The sequence below is a fragment of the Triturus cristatus genome, chromosome 7, assembly GCF_964204655.1.
Source record: "Triturus cristatus chromosome 7, aTriCri1.1, whole genome shotgun sequence".
NCBI lineage: Eukaryota > Metazoa > Chordata > Amphibia > Caudata > Salamandridae > Triturus > Triturus cristatus.
The window spans coordinates 1,323,886,845-1,323,905,143 of NC_140590.1; the positions used below are offsets into that span (position 1 = coordinate 1,323,886,845).

Here is an 18,299-nt window from a genome sequence, read left to right on the forward strand (position 1 = left end):
CCATGACCCACTTACTTGAGGGTAAGAAGTGTGCAGACCAGGGGGGAGGTTAGCAATAGACCGCAAGCTTGTGGGCCCGTTAGTGCAACCAGCTAATGACTCATCCCTTGGCAAAAGATATAAGCTTAGATCTAATACCTTTATTTTTAGGAAGTTAAAACCACAAGCTGAATCAGCAACTAAGCAGCGCACACAGCCTCCAGAACCCTCCCCTGGTAAAATTAAAGGCCTTTCTACTAAACTTTGCAATCGAAGGATACTTCCTATTTCTATTTATTTATTTCTATTTAGGGAGTTTTGTAAAGCGCTTGGTGACGCACAGCGGCGTGTCCCCGCGCTAAGGAGCGGCTGCTAACTGGAACCTACAGAAGTGGAATACTTTACTGTTCGAATAGTGTAGTTTTGAGCTTGGCTCTAAAGATTAGTTCAGATGGTTCGAGACGCAATATTAAGGGTAATGTGTTCCATCTGACGGCTGCAAGGTACCTAAAGGATATTCCGCCCATCCGTGCTCTGGACACCTTGGGGACAACAAGGCGTCCCGAGCCAGAAGATCTGAGGGAGCGGGACGGTTCATAAGGTGTCAGCAGTCCTTTCAAAGGGAGAGGAGACCTCCCGTTGATGATCCGATGGCACATGCAGAGTGCTTTAAAATCAACCCTACTTCTGATCGGGAGCCAGTGCAAGGACCGAAGGGCCACCGAGGATGCGGCTCTTCTGGGTAGTCTAAGTACTAGCCTAGCAGCGGCATTCTGTAAGACCTGTAAACGGCTCAGATTCTTCTTCGGAGTCCCTAGATAGAGGAGGTTGCCATAGTCCATCTTTGAGGTGACTAGTGCATGCACAAGGGTTTGACGGGCCTTTACAGGTAAAAACTTCAATGCCTTCCTGAGACTTTTGAGGGTCCCAAAGCATGATCCGACCACCCGGTTGATCTGAGGGCCGAAGGTCAGGTCGGAGTCGAACCAAATGCCCAAGTTCTTTGCTTTCAGGCATGGGATAGGTGTTGAGCCAAGGCATGGAGGCCACCATGCCGACGTCCACGCCGATCGGTCTCCCCCTACGACAAGCACCTCGGTCTTATTTCCGTTAAGCTTAAGGCAGTTTGCGGACATCCAGGCAGCTAGGTCTTGCATACAGGCTCTGAAGATGTCCGCCGAAAGATCGGGTGCGCGCGACAGGGAGATCACCAACTGCGTGTCGTCGGCATAGGAAACCATTCGGAGGCCGTAGCTCTCTACCAAGGAGGCAATCGGGGCTACGTAGAGATTAAAAAGTGTTGGGCTCAGGGACGAGCCCTGCGGCACCCCCTGGTCCAGAGCAATTCGCTCAGAGTAATAGTCACCCTGCCTCACTTGGAAGCCTCGGCCTGCGAGAAATGAATAAATCCATTTCAACGCTGCCCCTCTCACCCCACCTTTGCTCAGACACTGTAGCAAGATGGAATGTGCCACAGTGTCGAACGCCGCGCTAAGGTCTAAAAGGATGAGAGCCATGGTTTGACCCTCGTCAGCACCCTGCCTGAGAGTTTCGGAGGCCCTAAGAAGGGCAGACTCGGTGGAGTGGCGTGGCCGGAACCCGAATTGAGTCGGATGAAGAAGGTTACTGTCCTCCACATATTTCATTAGCTGCTTATTTACCACCTTCTCTGCTACCTTCGAAAAATATGGCCCTAAAAGAGAGAAAGAAGAGACCGTCCCTAAAGGGTCCCAAAGTGACACCCTCTCTTAGATCGTACATTAAACTGAATTCTCAGCTTAACATGGAAGTTTCATAGTGGACAGCTGCCTCACTAGAGAATGCGCTCAGAGTAGGGGGAGCTCCTCTCTCCCACTCAGCAATTCCCACCGCAAATAGATTCTCATTACTGGATGACTCTGTCCTGCCACCAGGCAGCAATGCAGGGAGAGGAGAGAAAGAAACCCTAATCGATATACTTAAAACCCGGACGCAAAATCCAACATCAAGTCAACAAGTTGATGAGGTTCTTAAGATTAGCCACGATGCACCAGGTTTGGCCATGGTTCAAGGGATGTTGAGTCAACTCTCTACTGAAATTAAGGAACCTTTTTCAACTTCAGAGACTAACCAGAGGAGGATTCAAGATACATGTAGCAGCCTCGAGGAAAACCTACTAGCATTAACTCATCGTACGTAGGTACTGGAAAGCAAAGTTCAGGAGCTAGGGTCGTACATGAAGAATAACACCCAGGAAGTGGTTAGACTAAAACAAAAGTAGAAAGACCTGTCAGAAAGGTTAGAAAGACTGGAGAATAGCTCTAGGAGGAATAACATCAGGATCCTGGATGTCAAGGAAGGGGGGTGGAAGGAGACAATGTTAAGTCATTTGTAATACATCTTTTGACCAAAGCCTTACTGCACATTTAAAATCAGGTCCGATATCTCTTGTGTGACAGAAGACAGACGGTGGGAACTCGGCAAGTGAATAGAACTTCTAAAGGGAAATGGGTGCCCAAGTGCAGCTAAGGTTTCCAGCATTTCTTAAAGATGTGGGCCAACAAAATGCATAATTCTCAATTTCCAGAAGAAGTAGATCATTTTATGGCCCTTAGTAAGGCTGGTAAATAGATAAGGCACCCATGATAGAAGGTGATTGGTGGTGACAGTTAGGTTAAGTTGTAAATACTGGATTCTGTGGATAGCAGCTCAAATTGGCAAATGCCAATAGGTAGCAAGGGAGGGTTCCCTGGGGAGGGAGGAGTTTTAGGGGGGGAGCACATGTGGTGGGGAGCATAGGGTAAAAAATATAAAACAATTGTCTTCACTCAGAATAATGTGGGTCAAGAGATGTTGTGCGACGATGACAGAAGATGATGGGGGCTAAGAGGAGACCACTGGGAGGCAAGTCCTTGGAGGTTATGAGTTGGAATGTGAATGGCTTAAGAGTTAAAAGAAGGCAGCATCTGGTCCTTCAATACTTGAAAGAAAGCCCTGCTAGGGTGCTTTTGCTCCAAGAAACACACCTTTTACGGCCTGAATGTTTAGCATTATTTACTAGGCAAAGAAGGGTAGACAAGGTTATAGCTACAGATCAGCAATACTGCTCTAAGGGCGTTGCTATAATAATTAAAGCAAATTCAGCAATAGAGCTATGAAGATCACAGGCTGACGAAGGCGGGCGCTGGGTAGTAGTGGAATTTAAAATTTGCCGCTCTTTATATACCTTGGATAGCTACTACGGCCCGAATGAAGATGATACGCCACCCCTGAATAATCTTTGCTCTAGTTTGCTAGACTTTGAAGCCCAGCTCATAATTGGCGGAGACTTCAGTGTCCTTTTAAACAATTTGGATAGATCGCCCCCCTGTACTCAAATTACTTCGCCACAAGTTAAAGCCTACCTCCTTTCTATGCTAGATAATGTAAATTTATGCAATGTGTGTAGTAAGGTTAATGGGGATTCTAGAAATGATTCCTTCTACAGCAAAAAGAATGGTCACTATTCTAGAATTGATTATTTTTTTGTGGCGGTGTTAGAAATCGGAACTGCCTATCAGTTTATCCGATCACGCTTCAATTTGGTTAAAAATCGAGAAGGTGGACTCTAAATATGTGGTTACTCTTGCAATCAGATAGTATGTGCAAGATAGAAAGGGGCACAGTAGATTTTTTTTAAATGGAACTTGTCTGCCCCCGCACTTATGGTATGGGATGCTTTTAAGGCCTGGCTAAGGGGGTCCTTGAAGGGTGCCTCGGTTACTTGGGTTAGAGCAGAAAAAAGGCAGATTGCTTCACTTGAAGATCAGCTAGCGATAGCAGAAGCCAATCTGAAGTCAGGGCATTTCCAGGGGGCGGAAAAGGCAAGGACTTGCAACTTAAATTCAGACTTATGATGGAGGGGAATCTTTTGCAGAAATGGATAAGATGAGAGACTTCGATCAAGGGGAGAACTGTGGCAAATTGTTAGCAATGAAGAGTAGAAAGGATAGGGCAAGTAATTATAATAGGAGGATCAAACTGGAACGTAAGGATCAGGTTGTGAAGGACAGGGAAGGTATTGAGTTGGCTTTTACTAAGTTCTTTCAGGAATTACATCTTGAAGACTTGGTGGTTGATGAGGTTGCGTTAGATCACTGGCTCTCTGAAAAACAACTTCAAAAGCTGATTATTAAAAGTCAATTATATCTTAACCAGGATTTATCAGGGAATAAAATCCTGATTGCTCTTAAAAAATTAAGAAAGGGAAAGCAGCAGGACCAGTTTTGATTCCAAACGAAATCTATGTATTATTAGCAGAAGAAATGATTGCGGCTAGAGTTATTTAATGAAGTGTTGAAGGGTACCTTTCCATTTCCGGACTCTTGGAATGAGGCTGTTATTACCTTATTCTAAAACCAGGTAAGGACCCCAGACAATGTCAGTCTTACGGCCCAATATCTTTATTGAACTGTGACTATAAAATCTTCACAGGGATAGTTACAGCCCGCTTAAATTAAATTGTTGGGCCCTTAATTCATGAGAATCGAAAGGGCTTCCTTTCGGAGAGGCAGATGAAAGAACTTGTACAAACCCTGATAGGCTCAGTAGACCTTGCCACGATACAGGGAGCTCCGTTATCAATAATTAACCAAGACGCGGCAAAGACCGTTGACTGGGTCAACTGGAAATATCTGAACGGGACTTTGAAGGCTTACGGCTTTGGTGAGATATTCAGGGAGATCCTCAAAAAAATCTATACAGCACCTTGAGCTCAAATACTGGTAAATGGCAATCTCCCGGCTCCCGTGCAGAAAGGGAGAGGCACAAGACAAGGGTACCCCCTATCTTCTATCCTCTTTGATTTATACATTGATCCTTTGGCCCACGGTTTAAGGCAGAATAAAGAAATAACCCCCTTCACGGTGGGCGGTTTCTCTAGGAAGTTGGCTCTCTATGCTGATGACCTGATTCTGTTCACCTACGATGTTAATCAGACCCTGCCGGAACTATTTACTGAAGTGCAGTCATTCAGGAAGATGTCTGGATATGTGATTAATAACAGCAAGACTGAAGTTATGGCTTGAAACTTAGACGCTCATAATGTCAGTTTTTCTAAAGAAATAGATACTTAGGTGTAACAATACTACAAGAGTTAAAAAAGCACCCCAAAGCGAATTTGATGAAAGTCTCTGAGGAAGTCGACAAGTTGCTAAAAAGGTGTCAGAACCTCCCCCTCACGCAGTATGGGCAGACTAACCTAGTTAAGATGTGTGTCCTGCCTAAGTTCGGCTATCTGTTTAACAACATACCGTTGGAGTTCGATAAGAGACTTCTTGTCAAAATACAGGGAAGAATCTCCGCATTCATATGGACAGGCAAGGGGATTGGACTTTCCTGGAAAAAGATAAGACTGAAGCTTGCACATGGTGGTTTAGGCCTTCCAGATTTTCAACTGTACTGTTGGGCATACCAGTTAAAAAGCTGTAGCATGCTTCTACTTAGGCCAGATGCCAATTCAGTGGGCCGTATGTATAAAGCTGTGTTGGTGAGCAGTGCAGAAGAGGGTTTCATGTATAAATTTGGAGCTCAGAAATTTGTTTAAAAAAGTCCGCCTGAAGGTTTGTATGCCACAGCTAAAATATGGTTTAAATGCCGCTCACGCATGGGTATCCCTTCCTACAGTAAATGGGCCCCAGTGTGGGACTCTCCGGGAACCCCAGAGTGCCTCTTATATGCCCTCGTAAAACCGCTGAAAACAGGTGGTGTCTCATGCTGGGGGGACATAATAGAAGGTGATAGATGCCTGCCTTGGATATCTGGAGAAATTTGACAAATGGCACGTTATCCAGGTTTAAGTTTTACAAAATCTCAGCGTGGTATAGAAACCAGCAGTGGCAATTTACATCTGACAATCTAATGGAGAAAGACCTATAAGACTTAAGACTGAGAAAGAAGGAGGTAGCCCTTTGGTTTGGATATCTGCTTGCTGCAATGGAAGAGAGCTTGAGACCCCCCTTACTTGGTCTGGGAAGATTGCTTGCCTGATGAGGAGCTGAACTATTTATGGCAAGTATCTTTAGACATGCTTTATTCTTTGATTAAGTACCCTGCACTAAGGAGAAACCATTTCTTCACCCTTCATAGGATCTACTGGTCTCCACTTAAGCTGGACAAAATAAGAGGCAGTGGAGATGCCAAATGTAAAAGGTGCGGCGGCCAGGAAGCAGACGATATCCACATATTCACCACCTGCCCGGCGCTGAAATAGTTTTGGGATAGTGTGGATAAGACCATGTCAGACACTTTGGGCAAAGAAGTATAGGTAAGACCTTCCTTAATTTTGTTTGGCATTATGCAGCCAACTGATGGCTTAGAAGATCTTTTGGGGCTGCAGAACAAGCTTGTATTCTACTTGACTCTGCTGGCAAGAAGGGAAATATGTAAAACGTGGCGCCAGGCAGCTCCCCCCACATGGAATTAGTGGTGGAATTCTGTGAGATTCTTTAGCGATCTCGATCAAAAGGCTAATCGGCTTAGAAAAAGAACAGAGCTCAGGGTATTTTGGAACTTATTGGATAATGAACAATAGAATTAGGGAGTCCAATAATTACATCTCTTGGTCAGCTCAAGATATAAATTGGGATTGTAGAGACCGGGAGGACGCTTATTTATCTGACGTCATATGAGGACAAAAAAAAAAAAAAAAAGACATATCTGTCAGGAGGACTCCACAGTTAGAATCTGAACTTGAGGGGCTATCAAGTTGGGAAGGCTGTAAAGATGTCCCTTGGTGAGCTGTTTGATGGCATTCAGTCAGTATCAACTCTATCCTGTCCATTGTATCATGGCAAACAGCACCCGTGGCCTTCTTTTTAGGATGAGTTGTGCCCTGGGCCCTGTCCTGACCCTTTGTTTTATCCATGCCTCTATAAGCCCTCGGTAAAACCCTAAATAGGAGTTTAGCCCTGCGAATGGGTAGAACAAGACAAGCAGGTTGAAGAACTGGTAAGACAGACATAAAGAGCACACATCCACCTGCTCAAAACCCACACACCAATTACGCAAAAGTCAGTGTCTCGGAATGTATTTGTAGCTGGAGAGATTAATAGAAAATAGTGAAACACTGTCTAACAGGTCAACACCAAAGTGGTTGTTTCAGTACCTTATTCCAACAGGGGGCACTCTGGAGCAGCTGGCAGGAAGAAATATCGGGCCTGAACCAACAACAACCAAGGGGGGTGGCCCCGCCCCGCCTCTTCCAGGCACTGACTGGTGAGATGGGCACACCCGTGCACGTCCCCCGCTGCAGGAGCCCTGACCTGCAGATGAAGCATCTCCTGGCGCACTTCTGATGGTGGCAGCGTGCGTCTGCTGCAAGGAAGGCTGGGGGATGGAGTCTTCTGCTCCCCCGGGATCTGTGACGGCTGAGCTGCAGATGAAGCGCCGCCTGGCACGCTTGTGATGGGGGCGGCATGCGTCTGCCGCACGGAAGACTAGGGGTTGGAGTCTTCCGCTCCCCCATGGCTGTGAGAGGCTCCCGTGCTGCAGAGGAAGCGCCTCCTGGTGCTCTTGTGACGGTGGTATCATATCTCCTGTCATAAGTGAATGTCCAAATTTGCTATCTCTTCTTGGGAGAATTTAGACCCTTGTCATTCAATATAACAATTTTAACTGTTAAAACGAGGAACGGAGGTTAATACTCTATACGCAAGCAGAAGTTTTACATGAGCTAGCTCTATGGCATGAAAGGAGTGACAAAGAACTCCACCTGTATACATGTCGCAACCAGCATCTACGCTGCTTTACAAAACCCAAAACAATAATCCCTTCTGGGGAAAAAAAATTCAAATATAGAAGAAAAAGTAAACAGTAATATGAACGTTTGCATAATATTTGTATGAATCCCCCCTCCACCCACCCCTCCACATGATACCCACCAAGACCAACCATTGTTTGAAACTTTCACCACTGGATTGTGTTACGATTGCCATGTGGATAAATTGTCTCCACACCTCCCACACGCATCATGCCAGTGTACACACCCTTCCCCAATAAAACCTGGGCATGATCACTTTTGATAGAAGCAATCAGTGTTTAGAACTAAGAAAATTGACCCACGCCTGTCAGCTCATACAACCAGTAACACCCCACAAATCTCCTCCACCTTACACCCAGCAGCACTCAGTGTCAACATTTGTCGGAGTTATAGTTTCTTTCAATGAGAGTTCGCAATGTGGACAGTAGTAAAACTAGTCAGATAGCTTTGACCAGAGGATTACTTTTTATTGGGGACTTTCGACCCTGTGACCATTGAGGCCTAGGTGTTTTCCATTTATCCATGTTGGGTGCGTGGAATTTTCCTCTTCCTCCTATGTGACCAGGCCCACCGTCTTAAGACGTCTTCTCAAGCTGCAAGCCAAGTGCTTCCAATAGTCTGGTTACCTGATAGGATTTATTCCTATACTCAAAAGTGATTCCAAATGGATACGACGAGTGATATAGCGTACTTTCTTGTTTCATAGCTTATATGTGATTAGTCAGAATTGTTTGCATTGTGGCAGGATAGCAGGTGATAAATCCTGATAGTCTTAGTCTTTGACCCTGATAGTGTCACACAGTCTCACAACCATAAGTACTCTTTCCTTGACTTGGAAGTCTCCGGTGTGTCAAGGGGACTGGGTGAGAATTAAGAAACCTATTCTTGTTCTCAAAGGATCCTCTCGATTTTCTGCTCCAGTTAGAGTGAGGGAGGTGAGAGACCATGTCGTGGTGCCGGAGAATTGGAAGTTCTGGGACAAATGTGCTGTCTCGGTGGTGCCGGAGTCGAAAGCTGAGTTTGTGAGAGTAAAATTTGGAGTTCACACTCCTTGCACGGGTTTGCCTCCCATGGGGGGAAGTTCAAAGGTTTCTGTTCCTGCCAAGGATGTTATTCCCTGGGCATCCTCTTCTAGAACAAGGGTTGCTCCACAACATTCCGGGATTATGTTAGGTATTGAATTTTCGCGATTTGTTGGCTAACCTGTCATCCTTGCAATTTATTTTAATTTCTGTTTCTCTCGTGTTTGTTAAGAATGTTTTCATCATCTCGTTGTTTTCCATGTGAAGGAAGGGGGTGTGTGTTGGGATCTCGTGCCACTTGTACTGCATTCCTTTTCTCTTGCGTTCCCTGCGTTGAACATGGAATGCTGTGGCACTGGCAGTTGCTGCCGGGAACCTGGGTGATCGGATGCAATAAAGAAGACTGGTAAATTTACCGCATTGCGAGTGTCTTCTTTACAGTTCCCCTCACACTTAATCCAGAGTGAGCACACACAGTAGACACTTGGACTAGTATTATTAGAGGCTAACTATGAGGGATTATGTTATATAGTGGCAACAAGTAATGAACAGAACTTAATATGTTAGGTGGTAAAATTATTTCTGAAAATACCTATTCCTACTGACTCTCTGTTACTGTATCAGCACCCAAAAAGTCTGCCGTTGGGAGAGGTGTAGTACATGAAAGCATACCTGTTTCGTAGGAGCAGTCTGCACTCGCTTGCAAAATCATATCTGTGAGATTGTCACTGGTTATTATCCACTGTTCTAAGAAAACGAGCTTCCTGGGTGCAAGCATATGCACCGCCTTTCTCGGAAAGTTGAAGACCAGCTGTTTGTGCTGTTTTCCAGAGGATCTGTGAGAATGGTGTCCCCTTGGTTTCTGATGCTGTGTGTGTAGAATTTTATGGACATTCTTAGTCTTACTTGAAAATATCCATATAAGAAAATACTTGCTCTAAACTATATACTAAACTATTTATAAATATATTGACAAAAAGCAAACTATTAAAATAATTAGAACATAAGCATAATTATATATTTAAATTTCCAAGCTGAACTTTCTTAGAGTCTGCCAAAGTCTCAGAGAGTATAAATTCTGTGAGTTATAGAAAGGTGGTGTTCTGGCCACGACTGTGGTAAATAATATTGCGATGATTGAAATCTTGGTGTTTGATCAGATTTCATTTATAAGACACTCGGTGTGTTAGAAGTTGAGCATATGAACATTCACCCATTTGAGTGTGTCCCTATGAATAAGTGCAACGCACCATCCTGTTTTAGTTTTTTCTGTCTAATCTAAAGATGAAAATTCTTTGTGGTAGCAAAAGATAAATTAATGGATGAGAGTAGCTGCTAAGCCATGTTTTCCATGAGCCCTATCTCCTGATCATTATCAATCGTGGTGCCTCTAATTTCAGTTATTTGTCATGCAACTAATCTGCAATAGTGCAGCACACATTTTAGAGTGCTGTAAGATGTTGTCACTGCAGGTTGGATGCTTATTTGTAACGGGTGAGTCTGATTCTGCATTGCGTATTTGCAGCAGTTGGTTCTTAACCATACTAAAGTGAGTGTCTGGACACCTGAAGGATTAGGTCCTATTTGTATGAGATTGCAGTAGTTTATGTGTTCCTGTTCTTGCATTTCTCTCTTTATTGAATCTATGTCTTGTTGGGGTCAAAGTTCTTTCAGAAATGCAAGAGTTTGTAATGGTGGAAAATTATACTTTATAGTTAAACAATATATAGATCCTCAATAGAAACATTTTGTATTATGGTAATTAACATTTACTGCTGAAATATGGAGACTTTGAAATTTAGCTACTCTAGATTGGCCTTGTATTTTTATAGAATTTAACTATTTGGGTTTAGTAAACTCTTTTTATTAATTTTTCAAAACTAATACATAACATATTTACATCTGTCTAGCATGATATGGCACTAAGATAGACGTGTCATACAGTAACGTAACTGGTACAATATTTTTAATCTTACAACCTGTCTTATTAATACCCACTTCATTTGTAAATGGTTCCACTATAGGCCCAACACTTTCTGGTGCTTGTGGGGGCGTCCACAAACTTTGTATTTAGGTTCTGCGTGAGCACCTGTCTATCCCTCTCGGCCATGCTCACTGAAGCCTTCTCCCCTCTGTACCAGACATGCCCCTCGAGGATTCCTAGAAGCATTAACGTAGGAGATAAGTCTATGGGTTGTCTCAGCGCTTGTGCTAGCATCCGTGTAATGTGCCAAAATCTATAAATTATGTGGGAGCAGCCTTTTAACTTGATAAAAAGTAATGATTAATTTAGGGATGCTTTAGTTATCATAACTAGACCATACCAGGCCGCATTGACAATCATTCATGAAATTCTGCACAAAAGTGCATGTTTATTTTATGTGTATGAGCGTTCTACCTGCATGCTTCATTATTTCAGAGAATCAATGAAAATATAGCCTCTGCAGTGATCTGTCCTACTACAAATGTATACTAATCTGTTCTCTCTGGAGGGAAGGGTGGGTTTCTGTTACAAATTCAAGGTTACTTAGCTGAGTTCCGCTGTAGTTGAGCAAGCTATTTTATTCCTATGTTTTATAATATATGCTTTTATCTCCTTAATTAGATATGCACAGTTTAAGCTAATAGGATGCTTTAGTGAGTAGGAGTTACTAAGAGTTTTGTACCAACTAACAGATTGATTGGTTGTCATGAACGAACATTTTTTAATCCAACCCTTCTACGTAATGTTAGGCTATGAACATGTGTGTGTCTTCTGTCCCAAAAACATAAAAGACGTGTTATTTTGGAGAAGAACCAGTAATCTTTTTGGCTTTCTTGGGATTCGGACTCCATATCAGTATTTCAATATCAGTATATTTTGCATCTTTATTTAGATACTTATAATTATGCTAATTCTTATGATTTAATAATTAATCTTTTGCTTTCTTTGACTAAACCCACGAGGCTATTAACTTTAGAATCTTGTCATACAGGTTTTATTAATAGCTTTGGGACTAAGTCTGTGAAAGACTCAGTCCCATTTCTCCTAATGAATCTTTTAATCTCCCCATCTTGGTGACATCTGTTACGGTCAGGCAAGGGTTTCTTACCCATTCTCCATGGTTGTGAGCAGTATAATAAATTCTATGGAGGTTGGGAAGTTGGGGCTGCCACAGCCTGGTGGAGATGGAATTTAAATATTGAATGCAAGTGGTTGGAATTGAACAATTACAAATTGACCCTTTCTAGTTATCAATCTGTAAATTTCCAAAAGATCTGTAACTGGTATATGGACTGTTAAAACCGCTGGGTAGGCACTAATGATTATTTGGAGATATGTTGAAGACTGTATAATTTACCGGTACAATTATATAATTCAAACCCGGGCTCTACAGATTTCAATATCTGCGTCCCTAGTTTCAAAACCCTTTCTCCCTTTGCTTTGTTCTACAGTCTGTCAGCATTTTAAGAGTGTTTATAGGTTTGTTTTCAGTGTGCACTGTCAAAGAAAATTGATTAATTTATTTAGACTTGGTGCCAACCCCTGCCTATCTGTGATGTGAGGGGGATCATGATGTATATATGTTTTGGCATTTCCAGGGCGGAAATCTACTTCAAGAGCAACAGAGCACTGAACAGGGGACATAGGCCCTGGGAAGATACAGTTATTGGGGGAAGATCAAGAGTACATTGTCATGTTAGGGGTAGGCCTCCTTGAATATATTTCTCATTGGGGTACTGTGGACAGTGGACTAGCAGCAATACAAAATGTGCACCATATCACTCTGTTACTGTTATTGTGAAAAGTGTGCTCTGGACTTTCTACTTCCGTCCTTAATCCCAGTCTCGGCGTTTGTCCTTGGCAGTGACCAACAGCTTGGCCAAAGCCCCGTGCCTCTTGTCCATCACACAATTTTAATTGGGAATGGTGTTCTTTGTGCTGCTACCTGAAGGCCTTCAATGCAGAATATGTTGAGTGAACATAAGAGCCCATAAGCTGGCACATTTAAAAGCCATCCTGTGTGTCACTCTCAACCCCATTTCCATAGAACCCTTACAACCCTTAAATAGATTAACAAGCATTGGCATAGCCAACAGGTCTCACTTTTGGGACCTTATAAGTGTTTAGCCATGCAACAGCTGATGTTGTTGCACCAAGGATATTGTGCTGCATAACTAAATACTTATAAGGTCCCAAAAGCGAGACCTATTGGCTATGGGTGGGGAGGAATTTTAATTTTTTATTATTCATGGTCATTTCCCTTTGCACTTCGCCGCTCCCAAGACTTTACCATATTTGATATTCGTCAGTGTGATGTAATTAAAAGGAAGAATTGAGGGTTTTACAGCTCAGGCTGTAAAGGTGACAGTCACAGGTCGTCACTTGAACATTAAGGGGAGCCCTGCAAATAAATGTGCGTTAGTTCGCATTGCTGCTAAAAGTTGCAGTTTGAAACATGGCAAAGCCAGGCCCCCATCAAACCACGTATTCAAGGGCATGAGATGTTTTAATAGCAGCCAGTACCCTGTATTGACCTGAAATGTATCCCCTATTAATTGAAAATCCCCTGTCTAGGTTGCTGGTTCCACGGTGCGTGCATTGGTGCCGAGTAGAGTTTGCTTGACGGTGCTGTCTGCCTCTCCTGAGTGCTGCTGTGTCAGCTGCCCTCCGTCAAACAGTAGATGTCCGGTTTCGCGTATTCATGATGGAAGAGGGAAAGTGTGTAAAGTCCCTCCCGCACATTAACCCTGCAGACTCGGGTTCATTTATTTTCTTTGTAATCCGAGTGAACGATTTCCTGCGTAGTAATTTACCAAGTGTTTTAGTTGTTAAAATGTTTCCTTAGACGTGAATGTCACCCGATTAGATCAGAGCGAAAAACTGCAAAATACTAACAGCAATTATATAAAGTTCAATTTACAGAAAATATATGAAACATCAAGCATGCTAATTGTAGAAACATCTGGAGTATGTGCATCCTCGTTAATTAAATTCTAAATTGCAGTTTATTTAGCGCATAAGGGAGGTACTCGAAAAGCACTTTTTTTGTTCAAATTTTGGAACTTTGGGCTTGGCCTCATCGAACTGCTCAGAAAGTACAAGTCGTCCACCAGATCAGAAAACTACAGACCTAAATCTTTCATCATTAGGGATTTCATGATTCTTGTAAATGGTTACAGTTGCTTGTTTTTAGGTTCAGGTTCACAGCGCCGCGAGACGCGGCGGGGGAGGGGCGGAGGAGTGTTCAGAGAGCAAGCGAGAGCAAAGACAGGTGGCGCCTGATCGGGCGCTGAAAGCTGGCGGTTGCGCGTGTGCATGCTCGTGTGAATGCATGCGCTAGGCCAGCCAAAGCATGGGGTAGCAATTTGAAAACCCACCTACTCAATTTCTCGCCTGAGACAGCGCATGCGCTGGCTCAGGCGAGACCTAAAAATGCAGAGCATTTCACTGCACTCCCCCCAACACTCCTGTAATACCCATCACCAAACTACCTAGTTACATTCACTTTTCCATCCGGTGAGTGTGCAAGTATGCACTGCATGCAATTTGTGGAAATACGTAGAGTCTAGGGGTGGAGAGACTGGTGCCTGTGTCTCAAGCAAATATAGGTATTCTTCAGAGCTTGCACAAATGCTATGGATTTCAAAGTAGAGACCAATGTTGTCTTCATGTACAATGAGAAGCAGTCATTTTTAATGATTGTTGTCTAACACTGCTTTTTTTTCTCTTAGTGACAACTCTGCCGTATTGTACCTGTGATCTCTCACCTGGCACCTGTGACACTAACTGCTGCTGTGATCCCGACTGCAATTTGTCTGACCCTCTAGTGGTCTTCTCTTACTGCCTCCCAGGCAGCACAGAGTGAGTGTATGGTGCCCTGAATCATCACCATCTTACTTTCTCGTTTCACCAGTTTTTTTATGTGTTTATTTGTTTTGTTTAATAAAGTTAGACAACCTCTACAGTCATATCCTAATACATAATAATGCAGTAGCATGAGGAATATACGATATGAACTTTCTGAACAGTGTATTTGTTGGCACAAGCATGCCCATGGCGAGAGTGGCAATAGTAAACACACATTTAACAAATCAGAACATAAAAACAAAGCAAACAAGCCCATGGGTTTGCCCCATAGGTATGAAAGCATGACACTATGTAAGCGGGGGGGATGTCACGTGGGAACATACAACCCCTGAGGGAACACTCAATGGAAGCCTAGTGGGGTCGAAAAAACAATTGCATGCACAAATAAGTGTATGGAACGCTAATTGTGCAACTGCGGGTTCCAGCAGTACCCACTCGGTGTTCGAGAACATTCACTGTGCATATGTGTGCATGCACTGCCATAAGTGTATTGCTCGTTGATGTGGGCTCAAGAAGGACACACGTAATTTTTAGCTTCAGTCATAAAGGTCTCCCAACATTCGCTGCCGGTGCGGGATCGCCCCCTCATGTGGAGCCAGCGGAGGGAATGAGCCTCTGCCCGAGTCCATGTCAACAGATCATGGAGCCAGCACTGTAGATCAAGCGTTATCCCGGTGCTTGAGCCGAACAATAGCTGAATCAATAAACCTATGTAGGTTTCTGTCCCTCTTCACATGGGGGCGCAGTCCCAGCATGCAAGAAGGCGTAGGAATGAGATCATGTGCTGCCATCTCTGCCACCTCCGCAGTCCCCTTATGCCAGGCAATTTGCAACACCATGCAATCCCACACCATGTGGTAAAACCCCACTGTCTGCAACATGCAGTGGGCACAAGCAGGGGAGAGCTTAAAAACATGCGTTGGATGTGCTAAGGAGCAAGGTATGACTGATGGACAAAGTTAAATTGAGTAAAGCGAAACCTAGGGTTACAGAATACCTCTTTGGTTAGCTGAAGTGCCAGAGTACATCCCTTGTCCGGCAGAGGCTGTGGTAGCACTGCATTCTATCTAGCACGCCCCCCTCGCATTACTGCCCCGCGCGATGCCGGGGGCTGGATGGGGAGCTAGGGGGAGCAAACAGGATATGGGCCAGTTCACCCGCAGGCCCAATACATCATCAAAATCATTGAACAATCTCATAATGTCAGGGAGGGTGACCTCCGCATTCCGAAGGAAAACTAAAGCGTTGTCCATGTTTAGCTATATGATCGGATGGACGCCCAGCTTTTGGACACCCCACTCCCCTGCCCGGTCACACATACAACAAGCAATGGGCTCCATGGCCAGAGCGAAACAGAGCGGAGACAGAGGGCAGCCCTGACGGCTGCCCCGCTGAATGTGAAAGGTGTCAGAGATCACTTGGCCAGTCTGCACCGGCCCGGATGGGCTAGCATACAGGGTACGGACCCAACTCCGAAATCTAGGCCCAAATCCCATAGTAGTAAGGGTCGATAATAGAAAATCCCAGCTCAGGGTATCAAAGGCCTTTTCAATGTCCAGTGATGCTGCCACGATTCAAGGCCTCTGGGGCAGTATTATGCATAAGGCGCAGAACTTGTCGGATATAAAGGATCGTGCTGCGTCCTGGTATGAACCCGGATTGATCTTCTTGTACAAGCGAATGAATGAGGGTAGCAAGCAATTGGCTAACACTTTGCATACTATCTTGCAGTCCAGGTTCAGCAATGAGAGGGTAGCGATAAGGCCTAACGTCCAGCGGGTCACAGCTGTTTTTGGGAAGGACCACTATCAATGCCTTGCGGAGGGAGTCGAGAAGACTGCCTCCGGTCCCTGATCTCGTTAAACATGGGCAGTAGGTGTTGGGCAGTTTACGTAGAGAAGGTAGTATAGTACTGGAACGGCAGCCCGTGTTAGAAGGTGGGTTGGTATATGCTGTCCACTAATTGAAGTGGGCACCTTGTACCAGTCCACACGACCCTTATGATGTATCAGGTCAAAGGTAACCTTATTGAAAGCTATCCTAGTGGTAGCTACGGAGAGCAGCCTTCAGGCTTAATCTTGAAGGAATGTAAAGCAGCTTGTTTTACCAGAATATCACCTCCTAAATTACTAAATGAAAGGAGAACCGCACAGTGTTCATATAAAAATATGTATTTATTAATATAACAATCTCTACTAGTCTCTATGTGAAACTAGGGCATAAAGCACACAATACTGAATCAATAGAACATTTGTAAATAGCACAATACGCAGCGGGCTCTAGGGGAAGACCGAACCATATACTAAAAAAATGGTATAACAACAACGACTTGACTAGAAACAGGGCCTAGAGCAAGTAGAATCGCTGGGACCCCAAGGAACCACCCACTGGAGTGACACAGGGAGCCCACATAAACGGGTGCCGTGAGGAGACGCATGCTCCATACAACTCTATGGGAAAGTCATGGTTACAAATTTAAAGTTTAAGGACACTTCTACGAGGACTTCGAGCAAACCCTTTGGAACATAGGAGGTTCTAAGGCCAACCCACCAGTGAGTACAGAGGTACCCGTATTACCTATCCCAGAGAAGCTGGGTGCATAGGTGACAATGTGTTGTCGGCCACCTTTGTCGTTTTCAGTGGGGAGCTGCAAAGAAGTACTGCTGCCAGGAAGGTGAAGAGTGTCCGGTGGAATCCAAGCCTGGATTCAAGGTGAGAGGAAATTGAAAGCAGAGGGGACAGAGTCTGGGTAACTTCTGGTGACCAGGGGCTCGGTAGTCGAATGCCCACCGATGTCGGGTGCCTCAGGTGAGAAGAAGGGTTGCTTGACTCTGCAGCCACGGGGACAAGGAGACGTCTAGGATGACCAGAATCCGGAAGTGAGCTGTCCCACGAGGATGTCGAGAGCGGAGGGGTCGATGTCTGGCTGGAGCACCAACAAGCCTTGGCAACTGCAACCCACGCGGTCAGAGGAAACAGGTTACGTTGTGGACCAGCAAGGTCCAGGGGACTCTCCAAGCAATGGAGAATCAGGACACGTCTGAAGCAACCAGGTAATTCCAAGAATTAACAAGGTGACCCTTGCTAGGACCCACAGGCCAACGGACCAGGGATTGCGAGGAGACCTCAAGCAAGTATGCAAAGAACCAGCCGACAGGACACCCGGAGAGTGGAGGCCGGACATCTTTGGTGCAAATACTGCTCGGGGTCAGGACCACATGGAGTCCAAAGCACAGGCTCAGGAATCATCAATAAGCATATGCACCTGCAAATGTACGCGGTGCATGGGGGTTCATGTTGCATGGCCCCCACGAGGGATACTAGTCTCAGAATTGCTGAGAGGGCAGATCGACCTCCGGGACCTTCGGGAACCCACCTCCTGTGTTGTTGAAATCTTCGGAGTCCTCAGGAGCTCAGGAGAAGCAAACCAGTTAGATGCGTTTAGGTGCCTGCTTTTGCAGGGGAGTAACTCCTTTACTCCAAGGGAGATTCTTCAGTCGTCCAGTGTCGTGCAGGCAGTCAAAGTCCTTGGCTTCTTCTTAGCAGAATCTTGTCCAGATAAAATCTAAAGTCCTGTAGTCCGGTATCCCACTTTATATCCATGGGAAGGGGTTGGAAAGATTCTGTGGACCCTCCAAGTGGATGGGCAGGACAGAGGGGTGGCTACACC

The 18,299-nt window shown here is 44.7% G+C and overlaps 1 protein-coding gene across 2 annotated transcripts in view; it reads left to right on the top strand.

Moving 5' to 3' along the window:
• The window catches only part of TCTN3 (tectonic family member 3), a 781,719-nt gene that overhangs the window by 156,488 nt on the left and 606,932 nt on the right, over positions 1-18,299 (top strand). For both annotated transcript variants that reach the window (XM_085618937.1, XM_085618938.1), the window contains exon 2: positions 14,494-14,623. In XM_085618937.1, coding sequence (XP_085475063.1) covers positions 14,494-14,623 — 130 coding nt within the window. The remainder of the gene's footprint in view (positions 1-14,493; positions 14,624-18,299) is intronic.